At 42.1% G+C, this 12,768-nt stretch overlaps 1 protein-coding gene across 1 annotated transcript in view; it reads right to left on the bottom strand.

The window, feature by feature from the left end:
• Positions 1 to 12,768, bottom strand: part of ITFG1 (integrin alpha FG-GAP repeat containing 1) — a 214,740-nt gene that overhangs the window by 48,072 nt on the left and 153,900 nt on the right. Inside the window, exons 13-14 of the mRNA XM_029911788.1 lie at positions 11,708 to 11,751; positions 2,941 to 3,019 (exon numbers count right to left, since the gene is read on the bottom strand). Coding sequence (XP_029767648.1) covers positions 2,941 to 3,019; positions 11,708 to 11,751 — 123 coding nt within the window. The remainder of the gene's footprint in view (positions 1 to 2,940; positions 3,020 to 11,707; positions 11,752 to 12,768) is intronic.

Raw genomic sequence — 12,768 nt, 5'->3', positions numbered from 1 at the left:
ATACGTTAGTGTTTGACTTGTACCTTTTAGCATGAAGATTTATATAGATCATAAAAAACTATTTTTAAATTCTATCTATTGAAATGATGGATGTTCTCTTGACCATACTAGTGTCTATGTCCTTTTTAAAATTTTACTAAGCTCTTCGTCACAATGAGGCAATGAGTTCCACAGGTTAATTATGTATGATCATAGAATCATAGGACTGGAAGGGACCTCGAGAAGTCATCTAGTCCAGTCCCCTGCACTCATGGCAGGACTAAGTATTTTCTAGACCAGTGGTTCTCAAACTTTTTTTCCCCACGGACCACTTGAAAATTGCTGAGGGTCTCAGCAGACCTCTTAATGATCTTTCCAAATGTTGTTTGTACCATTAGCTAACTATTGTAAAATGCTTTGGATAAAAGCGCTATATAAAAAAAAATCCTTAATAATAAACAACTTTTTTTGTTCTACAAATAAAAGCACACAACTCATATTTTAATATCAGTACTCTTACCTTTCTAATGTGATAGATGTGCCCTCTCTCCCCCCACCGCAGCAGCCCCTGAGCTGGGGCTGGGAAGGAGGGGGGTCTCTCCCCTGCCACAGCAGCCACAGAGCTGAGGCTGGGAAGGAGGACCACCTATCCCTGGCAGCCGCAGCCCTGGAGCTGGGGAAAGTCACCTCTTTGGCCACTGCAGCTCTGCACGTCCCAAATTTCCGCCCCCCTTCTTCTCACCCCACTGCCCCCTCCCACCTACCCCCTATTCTCCCCAAGGCCACCACCTCACCTTACATGTGCGTCTTCTCCATGGTCCAGGCACCTAATTAGTGGAGCCACACCTGCGCGGCTCCACTAATTAGGTGGGTGGCCCTTCATTCTCTCATGTGCGGCCACCCAGGCACACACCTTAGAGGGAAACATCCACTGACCACCTGAATGGTGCTCGCGGACCACTAGTGGTCCACGGACCACAGTTTGAGAACCTCTGATCTAGACCATTCTTGAGAGGTGTCTAACCTGGTCTTAAAAATCTCCAATGATGGAGATTCCACAACCTCCCTAGGCAATTTATTCCAGTGCTTAACCACCCTGACAGTTAGGAAATTTTTCCTAATGTCCAACCTAAACCTCACACTGCTTCTTGTCCTATCCTTAGAGGTTCAGAACAACAATTTTTCTCCCTGCTCCTTGTAACAATCTTTTATATACTTGAAAACTGTTATCATGTCCCCCTGTCTTCTCTTTTCCAGACTAAACAAACCCAATTTTTTCAATCTTCCCTCATAGGTCATGTTTTCTAGACCTTTAATCATTTTTGTTGCTCTTCTCTGGACTTTCTCCAATTTGTCCACATCTTTCCTGAAGTGTGGCACCCAGAACTGGACACAATACTTCATTTGAGGCCTAATCAGCGTGGAGTAGAGCGGAAGAATTACTTCTTGTGTCTTGCTTACAACGCTCCTGCTAATACCTCCCAGAACGATGTTTGCTTTTTTTGCAACAGTGTGACACTGTTGACTCATATTTAGCTTATGGTCCATTATGACTTCCCGGTCCCTTTCTGCAGTACTCCTTCCTAGGCAGTCATTTCCCATTTTGTATGTGTGCAACTGATTGTTCCTTCCTAAATTGAGTACTTTGCATTTGTCCTTATTGAATTTCATCCTATTTACTTCAGACCATCTCTCCAGTTTGTCCAGATCATTTTGAATTTTAATCCTATCCTCCAAAGCACCTGGAACCCCTCCCAGCTTGGTATCGTCCACAAATTTGATAAGTGTAAGGAAGTACTGTATTTATTTTTATCAGCTTTAAATTTGTCATCTTAGTTTTATATGTCTCCGTCCTCTTATACTCAATTAAAGGGTAAATAGAAGTACTGAATTTACCTTCTTTATAACTTCCCATCATTTGGTTATACCCATATCACATCCTCTCCTCTAAACAGTCCCTATTTTACCAATCTTTTTTCATGCAGATGTTTTTGACACTCATTTCTGGACCCCTTCTATTTCTCTTATATCTTTTCTGAGTTAGGGTAACCAAAACTGAACATAGTATTCCAGGTGAGGGCATACCACTTATTTGTATAATGGCATAATAATACTTGTAGTATTATAACCCATTCCTTATATGTCCCAATATTTTGTTTAATTTCAACTGCTACACAGTTTTTCCATGATGTGGCCATAATGACACCTGTTTTTTTCTGATTGGTTACAATTAATTTGGAACCTGGTAATGTGACTTAAATTGACTTAAATGAGAGATACAAGTACATAGCCCCTCAGAAAAATCAGGCCCCTTATTTAGGTGGCTAGATATGGATTTAGATGGTTAACTTTAGGCATCCAATTTTGGAAATTTTACCTTAGCAGACAGTACATGAATCACCAGTACTAAAAAGCTCAACGATTCTACAACATGCATTGAACAATACCAAAAAAATAAAAATAAAAATCTACATTGTGTTTGTTAAATGAATCATCATACATGTAGAAGCTAACCAAAATGATTTTATTTAGTGAGTAGCATGTGCATGGTATTCCACAAAAATAAAGATTCTGACTGAAAGTTTCAAACCCATCGCTACCTCCTGATAAATATGACTACAACATAATGAGTAGGAAACCTGATCTTTTACAGCTTCAGTTCATGAAACTTTTCATGATGCTGTCCCACGCTCAGATTCTGAGAGAAAGTGGAAGCTATCCCAACTCTGTTTGCATAGGACAAACGGAAGGAAGTAATTACAATGGTTACAATAAATATGCACGATGAAAACTGAATGGAAAACATACTGTATTTGTGCCTTGTATACTGGAAGAACTGTTCAGGAACAAACAGACCCATTTAATTTTTTAGTAGATTTTTTGTAACCTCCTATATGTTGCTGATGATTATGTGCAGAAAGATCATAATTACATGTATTAAGAAATAAATACTGGTCCTACCTGAACCATTTTTCGCATACCCATTTGCATCTACGGTTGTGTACATGATATAAGGTCCAGGCTGATTCACACCAAAGGGCTGCAATACAAAGATGAAATTAAACATCCAAACTTTGATTCTATTTTTTTCAAGTTTAGGAATTAGCACAGCTAAAATAATAAAATTAAACTAAAGGCGAATTTCTGTGGCTTCATTGTTAAGATCACACCTTAGATGTGGATAACTATTCACTTATTTTACTATATTAAAGTAGAATTCATTTTTAAAATAGGATAATCACTTTGTTATCTATAAGTAATGATACTCCTTTCAGTTAATTTCTAAACATACTTTTCTAAAAGCTTTATTGTAAAAATACTTTTATTATACACGATTAAAAATGATAGTGTGTAAAAGTGTTCACTCTATCAAGTGCTCACTGCATCATAGCACCTTTAGTTGTGGTTGATTTGACTAAATGCAGTCTAATGAAACAATGAATCCAGTCAGTTTCATGTAAAAGCCAAGTTTGGAACATTCTGCATCATTTTCAGATGCTTTTAGTCAATGATGCAGAAAACTGTGTTTCCAGTACTGATGCTGTTTCATCAACTACTGCAAATGTAAAGGGAAGGATTGACTCCAACCTGACAGTTTGATGGAACTGTAGAAACCAGTGACAGAACTTAAATGAGCTGATCATCTAGGGTTTAAAGTCACAGACTGTACAAACAATCTTATTAGAATCTATCTTAAATTCTTTCCCCAAAATGAAACCAAACAACTTGACCTTTTTCTTGTAAAGGACGTAATTTTGAGCTATTTGTCCATTAGCCAAAATAACATGCTAGCAATCACTATATAAGGTCTTTTCACCGTTTCAGTCTTAAGTATGGTTGCCTTGACAGCAATAACTCATCGGGACTAAAATCATACATATATATTTTACAGAACAAAATCTTATAAATTATTCAAATTATTTGACAATTTGAATACCTTCTCGGTGAGACATATGGAGTGGTGATAGCTAATCCATAAGTAAGGCTGCAACTGAATTCTATTGTAATCTGATTTTGTGTAATCCTGACCCCCTAAAATCCACAAACAAAGGAATACAGGCTTCAAAATTGATAGGCCACATCTGGGGCTGAGGTTTAATTTTTTTTTCAAGTTGGAAGTAAATTCAAGAAGGTATTACTGAATTATGGCATCCCAAGAATTGAGGTATTTACCAGAGTTCAAAAATTCAATTTTTTCCTGCCATTTTGTAGAGAAAAAAAGAAATAAAACTTAGGGCTCGTCTACGCTGGGGGGGAGGGGGGGGAAAATCGATCTAAGATGCGCAACTTCAGCTACGAGAATAGCATAGCTGAAGTCAACGTATCTTAGATCGACTTACCTCCCGTCCTCACGGCGCGGGATCGACGGCCGCGGCTCCCTCGTCAACTCTGCTTCCGCCTCTCGCCCTGGTGGAGTTCCAGAGTCGACGGGGAGCGCATTCGGGGATCGATTTATCGCATCTAGACGAGACGTGATAAATCGATCCCCGATAGATCGATTGCTACCCGCCGATCCGGCGGGTATTGAAGACGTACCCTTAGTTTACTGTAGATCTCTGGTTGAACTCCTGAGCAAAGGACTCACCATTAGTTTGATTAAACTCTAATTTTAAAAGATTTTAAATGGTAATATCAGAATGGAACATTGGTTCAGACAAGCTAAAAATAGGTCTGATGACTGCTGGAAAAAGACAGTTACTTATACTGTAACCGTTGCTCTCCGAGATGTGGGTGCAGACCTGTAATTCCACTCAGGTGTGCGCACACTTAGGCACTGAAACCAGAAGACTTTGCCTAGCAGTACCCATACAGGTGGTGCTCACACCATTTGACTCTAGTCTCTCCCCAGGCTATTTAAAGGCAGCGCCACCCTGAATTCTTTCATTCTGAGTGTCAGGAGTAGAGACTGATGTGGAGAGGATGGAAGGTCATGGAATACACGTCTGTACCCACATCTCAAAGAACAAGTTACAATACAGGTACGTAACAGTCTTTTCTTCTTCAAGGGGTTTTAGACGTGTATTCCACTCTGGTGATCCATAAACAGCACTCACAGGAGGTGTAGTTCAGAGTCTACTTAAAGAATGCTTGCAGGACTGCCTTCCTAAAGTTTACATCTGACCTAAATGCAATGGTAATCACATAGTGTCTGATAAAAGTATGTGTAGAAGACCAGGTAGGAGCCCTGAAATTGTTCACTGAAAAATCACTGAGGAATGCTATATATGTAGGTTGGGCCCTCATCGAATGAGCCTGCAATCTATGTGGAGGCATGGTCTGAGCTATTTCATATGCTGATGAAATGTGGGAAGTTATCCACCTGGAGACTGTTTACACAGAGACTGACCCTTCATTTGATCTGCATAGAAGATAAACAGAAGAGGTGATGCCCAAAAAGGCTTAGTTCTGTCTAGGTAAAATGCCAAACATCTTCTTGAATCCAACATGTGAACTCAATGTTCATCTGCACTGCAGTGTGGTTTAGGAAAGAACACCAGTAAATAAATCAATTGGTTAAGATGAAACTGTGAAACCACTTTTTAACAATAATTTTGGATACAGCAGTAGGGCCACTTTCTTTGTCCTTGAAAAACTGGCTCTACAGGGACTCTGGCATTAAGACTTGTAGCTTGCATATGCTCCTTGCATATATTTGGCCACAAGAAAGGGCATTTTTTGGCACAGAAGTGACAGAGAACAGGTTGCCAGGGGCTTGAACTGAGGTCTTACAAGGGCAACCAGGACAGTATTAAGGTCCCACAAGGGAACCAGTTCTTTCTCAGGCAAATGGAGACTAATGATTCTCATGAGAAATCTCACTACCACAGGATTTGAGAAAATTGACCTCCCTTGGATAGGTAGATGAAAGGCTGAGATCACTGCTAAGTGAACCCTCAATGAATTGAGAGACTGGATGACTGAAGGTGTACTAAGTACTCCAAATGTTCTGAATGCAGGCCTGCATCAGCTGAATCCTTTGAGGAAGCGACCAAACTGAAAATTGCTTCCACTTGGACAAAAAAGTCACCCTAGTAGATGGCTTCAGCTGCTAAACCACAACTGTTGAACAGCTTCCAAACATTGTTCCTTCTCCTCAAATAGCCATGCAGCATCCACACCATGAGCTGTACAGTGTTCAGTGCTTGATGCAAAACTCAACAGTGGTGCTGAGTCAGTAGGTCAGGATGAAGAGGAAGAAATCTGAGAGGATGAATCAACAGATAGAAGGTTGGAGAACCAACATTGCCTTGGCCAAACTGGGGCAATTGGAATTAGTTTGGCATGATCCAACTTCAGCTTAAGAATGACCTGTGGGATGACTGGAATCAGGAGGAAGGCATATCTCAGAGTCTATCCCCAACTGAGTTGGAAGGCATTGGTTAGGGAGCCTGGGCTGAGACTTGCTTGAGAGCAAAATTGATGGCACTTCTTGTCTCTCATTGCAAAGAGGCCGATAATCAGAATGCCCCACTCTGTAAAGATTGAACTCAGCACACTGGATTTCTGAGACCACTAGTGATCTTGCTCTGGTCTAGGACGTAGAGCGGGACCTTGCAGACTGAGGAACATCCCAAAGGTTCCAAGGAAGCCACCAATATGGGAAACGCATTGGTGGCAGTAAGTACTGGGCCAGGAGCCTTTACCTCTTATCTGAAAGTGGACTGTAACATTTTTTTTTTTAAATTAAGTTTGTTTTTACAATAAAAAATAAAAAAAATCAGAGGAATTAATTATAAAGGAATGTTTTAGCTCAGAACTCCACAATATTCAGTCAAGTTTCCTAAAGTATTAAATACATATGATCTGGTTTGAAGAACAACTGCTTAAAATACATGCATATAGGTACTGAAATTGTTTTTTGGTACTATCTGTAGTACTAGGCAAAGGCACAGACACTTTCTACTATAATGAAAATAATCTGAAGTAAAAATCAATATGACAAACATTTCTAGGGACTTACAATAATTTAAAAAGTGAATGCAAGTCAGAAGGAGAAGTAACGGCAAAGTGCACTTTTTATATCTTTTTCAGCTGTCAATGCAGTTGTGAAGGTAAAGAATACAAATAGCCATTCAAATCATGTGAACCTCAAAGAAAGTCAAAAAGGGATAAATCGGAGGCAAATGTTTCAACTGCAATAGAGCCTTAGGATCAGTCAGGCACATCTATCTAAAAGCAGTTTCATAAATTGGACCTGATATGATTTTCAAATTGATTTCTTAAAAAGCAAGTTCAGGTTTATTTTGAAGCTGTACTCTACAATAGAGCTTATTGTTGCAAATGGGCTGGGGGAGTTCAGTAAACTTCCTTAAACTGTCCTTGCTGAACTAAGACTTCTTCTGTGTTTGTCCACATGGGAAGAAAGACATGAGGCCATTGATGTGGTTTAACGAGGCCACAACTTTATTCACTTATACCAGGGGTGGCCAGCCTGAGCCTGAGAAGGAGCCAGAATTTACCAATGTACATTGCCAAAGAGCCACAGTAATATGTCAGCAACCTCCCATCAGCTCCCCCGCCCACTCCCAGCGCCTCCTGCCCACCGGCAGCCCTGCCAATCAGCCCCCCCCCTCCCCGCACCTCCCGATCAGCTGTTTTGTGGCATGCAGGAGGCTCGGAGCGAGGGCATTGCAGGCTGAGGGGAGGAGATGGGAAGGGGTGGAGTGGGGGCAGGGCCTGTGGCAGAGCCAGGGGTTGAGCAGTGAGCACCCCCCAGCACATTGGAAAGTTGGCACCTGTAGCTCCAGCCCCGGAGTCAGTGCCTATACAAGGAGCTGCATATTAACTTCTGAAGAGCCGCATGTGGCCCCGGAGCTACAGGTTGGCCACCCCTGACTTATACTATCTGGGAGTACCTAGCAACAAATTGTACACTGCAGGAAGGAGATGGTTGACTCCCTGCTGTTCAAGACACAGGATCCCCAATCTCCCTTCCTCAGCCCCCTGAAAATAGGTTAGGAAATGGAAGCAGGTTGGCTTCCTGCTGACAAGATGTAGGCGCCTCAAACCCTCCCCCACCGGCTTTAACCTCTCCATTACTCAAGCTCCCTTAAGAGAGGCTTTCCTTCAAATCCTTTTCCAATCCATTTTATCCAATAACCATATCCCTTCCATACCGAGTACCTGCACTGGACATCTGCCACAAGTTTTGTGTGTTAAGTTGCTATGTTATAACCTAACCCCCTTATTCCACCCCACTGGGTCCCAGACCAGCTGTGGGGAAGGAAAAAAAACTATCCACTCGGGCCAATTTGGCAGTAAGGGCAAAATTCCTTCCCAGTCTCCCAAGGAAGAGGGGCAACAAGCGTAATAGCCACAGCAGGTAAAAAAGGGAACCCAGTCCTTCTGTCATGTACACAGGTGTCTGGGTGCTGTCAACCCAATCCTGGTAAAGAGTGCCACTACAAGGCTGCCAGGGGTATAAATACCACCCCCATCTTTTAGTCAGTAGGAAAGGTAATACAGAGATCTTGTCCTAATGTCACCCCAACTGCTTCCTGCCCTTCCTGTCCATCCCTGTAAACTTTCCCCCTTCTCCCCACCTGCTGTAAGGGAGCCTTTAAAGGGGCAATGCCCCTTTTCTTCCAGCTAGCTGGACAAAGACCCAATTATATAAAGGTTGCAGTGGGCACATTTATGTAACTATTTTATGCATTAATACGATAGCATTGGTAGCAGATCCATAGTTAAGGTTTAGTTCAGTTTTTCAGACAACGGGGGATTTACATCCCTTTTGACAGGCATGAAAATTATTGTTGTTAATAACCAAAAAGACATTACACTATATAAGGGTGAATAATTAATTTCCTGAAAAGTTACAAGTGCAATCAAGCAACAGACTAGGAATTCAAAGGAGTTGAAAATTACTTCCTTCTGAAAATTCACAGCCAGTGTTTAATGCTTTCTCAGATTTCTCTAATGTCAAAGCTTTGTCTGAAACTGTACATGCAAACAGTAGCTTAAAAATTATTAGCATTTATTCATTACTGTTGTTTTATTTACTCAATAAATGCTACTTGATCAAAAGTTTGTCAAATGCCAATGTGTAAAATTTTAAAATTTGATGCTTAATGTTGTCTTCTGAGGGAGAAAAGAAGGTGTTAAAATAATGATAAAGTAATTATAGAAAACTGAAAGGGATTTGTAGATCATTGTATGATGAATGTTAACAAGTGAGTTTGGAGGAGGAATGGGAAAAACTGTTGAATTATCCATCATATTTGCGTACACAGGAAAGGAAATGGAGAAATGGTGTTTAAGAGAGGCAGATGAGAAGGTTTGGTTTTTACTATGTTGAGTGTAAGCTGATGCACTAACATTCAGCAAGAGATCTCTCAGAAAGACAGCTGCAGATGTAAGACTGAACAGAAAGGGAGAAGACAGAGGGAAATTTGGCAGTGATCTACACTTCGGGCTTGTCTTTACTACCGCGCTGCAGTGGCACCTCTGCAGTGCGTCTGATGAAGATGTGCTATGTTGACGGGAGAGCGCTCTCCCGTAGACGTAATTACTCCTCAATAAGAGGTGGAAGCTCTCCCACCGACAGTGTGGTGTAGACATGGCTTTAAGTCTATGTAACTTATGTCACTCAGGGGGGTGGTTTTTTCAGACCCCTGAGCGACATAAGTAAGGCCCTACCAAATTCATGGTCCATTTTGGTCAATTTCACAGCGCAGAAGTAAGGATGGCATCGTATGGTATTGCCACCCTTACTTCTGCACTGCTGCCTGAGGGCCCAGCTCTGCAGTCAGCAGCTGCCACTCTCCAGCCGCCCAGCTCTGAAGGCAGCAGCGCAGAAGTAAGGGTGGCATGTTATGGTATTGCCACCCTTACTTCTATACTGCTGCTGGTGGTGCTGCCTTCAAAGGTGGACACCTGGCCAACAGCTGCCATTCTCTGGTCACCCAGCTCTGAAGGCAGAGCAGAAGTAAGGGTGGCAATACCGCGATGCCTCTAAAATAACCCTGCGACTCCCCTGCAACTCCCTTCTGGGTCAGGACCCCTAATTTGAGAAATACTGGTCTCCCCTGTGAAATCTGTATAATATAGGGTAAAAACACAAAAAAGACCAGACTTCATGGTCTGTGACACGTTTTTCATGGCCGGGAATTTGGACATAAGTTACATTGACATAAGCGGCAGTGTAGACAAGCCCAGAGACAGTAGCTGAAGTCATGAGAATAAGGCATAGAAGAAGAAGGAGGTGACCAAAACCAGAGCAACACTTATGAACAGTATGGGTGTGAGGAGAAGTAGACACATTAAGGAAAACCTTGACGCACATATGAGAGCTGAAAATATAAGGTGAGTTTCATGTTGATATTATCATAAAAAGTTACTTATACTGTAGCAAACAGCTCCTAATACTTTTTTGTAGGGGAATTATATTTACATTCAGTGTTATTTAAGTGGCTGTGATGGGGTGTCTACCCCACACATGCTCTGCAGAGGTAAATTAGGCCCATTAACCTTAGGCTGCAGCTGGAAGAAATCTAGGAAGTGGCAGGGCCTAACTGCAGATGAAGTCCAGCTAGGGGGGAGGAGCTGGGCAGGATCTAAAAGAGAGGAAGTTGGCAGGCTGGGGGAAGAAACCTGCAGTGGCACTCCCTGATACATGGGGGAAGAGCACGAAGCTGCAAGGACAGAGTAGGAAGCAGTCCAGGAAAGGAGTAGTAAGGGCTGGGAGAGTAAAAGCCCAGAGCTGCTTGGCTGAAAGTCCCTGAACTAGAACCTGGTGTATAGGATGGGCCCAGGTTCCCCTACCAGCCACTGGGGGAGTGGCACAGACCATCCAGTGGGCAGCAGACTGCCTGGGACAGTTTACTTCAAAGGATTTGTGATCGCCCAGAAGGGGGAATAACTTTAATGTGACTTAGCCAGAGGACTAAGCTCTGAAGAGGACAGTGCTGCCGCTCCTCGCACATGAGAGGCCATGGAGTAGCTGAGGGGAATGACAGACTGCATAACCACAGGAAGGGGCATCAGACCAGGTGAAAGAGCTAATTCCCCGGATGAGCCACAAGGAGGATACCGCTGAGCTGTGAGTAGAGCAGTCCCCGTAACAGTGGCAGTGAGTAATAAACTTTCCCCAACATCTGTTTATTAATGTTCATTTCTGATGTTATCCCCTCTTTTTTATTCCTTCAGCTGACTTTTTAATATTGTGAGAATGGTTTGTTATTTCATATCACAAAATGTCTCCTAAATAAGTAAATAGATCTAGGTGGAAAGTTGGTTCCATATAAAGCAATTTCTTGACTCATAAATATACCAGTATAATCAATGTCTTGTCAAAATTAAATTCTTATACATTATATAAACCTGATTAAAAAAAAAACAAAAAAACAATTTTACTTTCTTCAAGCTCCTCTTCAAGAACCACTTGTACTGTGAATATGGAAAACTGCCAACTAATAATAGCTAGGTGGGTGGCTATTAGTGATTACTGATAGGAATTGTTTATTGTCATTTGTAAAAAGTCTGCAGATTTGGGATGTAATCAGTCTTGGGAACCAGATGTACTTGTTAATGTTACTCCTACTCTTCCGCTCCCATTCCCTCAGTCAGTTACATCCACTTGTTGCTCCGTATCTTAAGTTAGACTGTAAATTCTTCCAAGCTGTGGCTGTTTCTTGTATGTTTGTACTGCAACCAGGACAAAGGGGCCCCATTCAGACTGGGCCCTCTAGATATTAATTTCATTAACAATGTAAATAATTATACTTACTGTTATTTTACTAGGACAATCGTTAGAACAGAGGCCACTAAGAACTGTGGAAAAACAGAAACAGGGTTTATAGTTATTATATTGTCAAACAATTTTACAGTAAGCATTACCTCTCTCTGAATCTATTAGTGTACAGCATTAATTCAAGCCCCTCTACATAGTGTGACAAAGTTCCTCCTCTATCTTGGTGGGTCCTGCGCTTATTGGTGGATTTTCTTGCCTCAGAGATTCACCATGTGGGTTGGGGAACAGCCCAGAGACCTTCCCCTCTGGAAGAACCCACAGTCCAGGTCAATTGGGAAGTTTGGGGGGAACCCGGGCCCGCCCTCTACTCCGGGTTCCAGCCCAGGGCCCTGTGGACTGCAGCTGTCTATAGTGCCTCCTGTAACAGCTGCATGACAGCTACAACTCCCTGGGCTACTTCCCCATGGCCTCCTCCAAACACCTTCCTTATTCTCACCACAGGACCTTCCTCCTGGTGTCTGATAACGCTTGTGCTCTGCAGTCCTCCAGCAGCACACCCTCTCAGCTCCTTGCGCCTCTCGCTCCCAGCTCCTCACACTCACACCACAAACTGAAATGAGATCCTTTTAAAACCCAGGTGCCCTGATTAGCCTGCCTTAATTGATTCTAGCAGCTTCTTCTTAATTGGCTCCAGGTGTCCTAATTAGCCTGCCTGCCTTAACTGGTTCTAGACGGTTCCTGATTACTCTAGTGCAGCCCCTGCTCTGGTCACTCAGGGAACAGAAAACTACTCATCCAGTGACCAGTATATTTGCCCTCTACCAGACTCCTGTACCCCACTGGTCTGGGTCTGTCACAATAGGTATACTTAGCTTGCCTCTCTTGTAAAATAGTTAATGAAGAGAATAAACTGCTGTTGTATAACTTAAATTAACATTTAAAAAGACAATTGATCCATTTAAATTATGCCACTTTGCAGAAGGTAATGAGCTAATCACTGCTCTAGCACACTTATTACACTAACCAATCAGGTAGTTCCAAAGATAGATTTGCCACTTAAGAAAAATGCAAACAAATTAAAATGTATGCTAAAAATA

The sequence above is a fragment of the Terrapene carolina genome, unplaced genomic scaffold (assembly GCF_002925995.2).
Source record: "Terrapene carolina triunguis isolate 2854851 unplaced genomic scaffold, T_m_triunguis-2.0 Scaffold130, whole genome shotgun sequence".
In the NCBI taxonomy this organism is placed as follows: Eukaryota; Metazoa; Chordata; order Testudines; family Emydidae; genus Terrapene; species Terrapene triunguis.
This window is presented reverse-complemented; position numbering and strand designations above follow the sequence as displayed.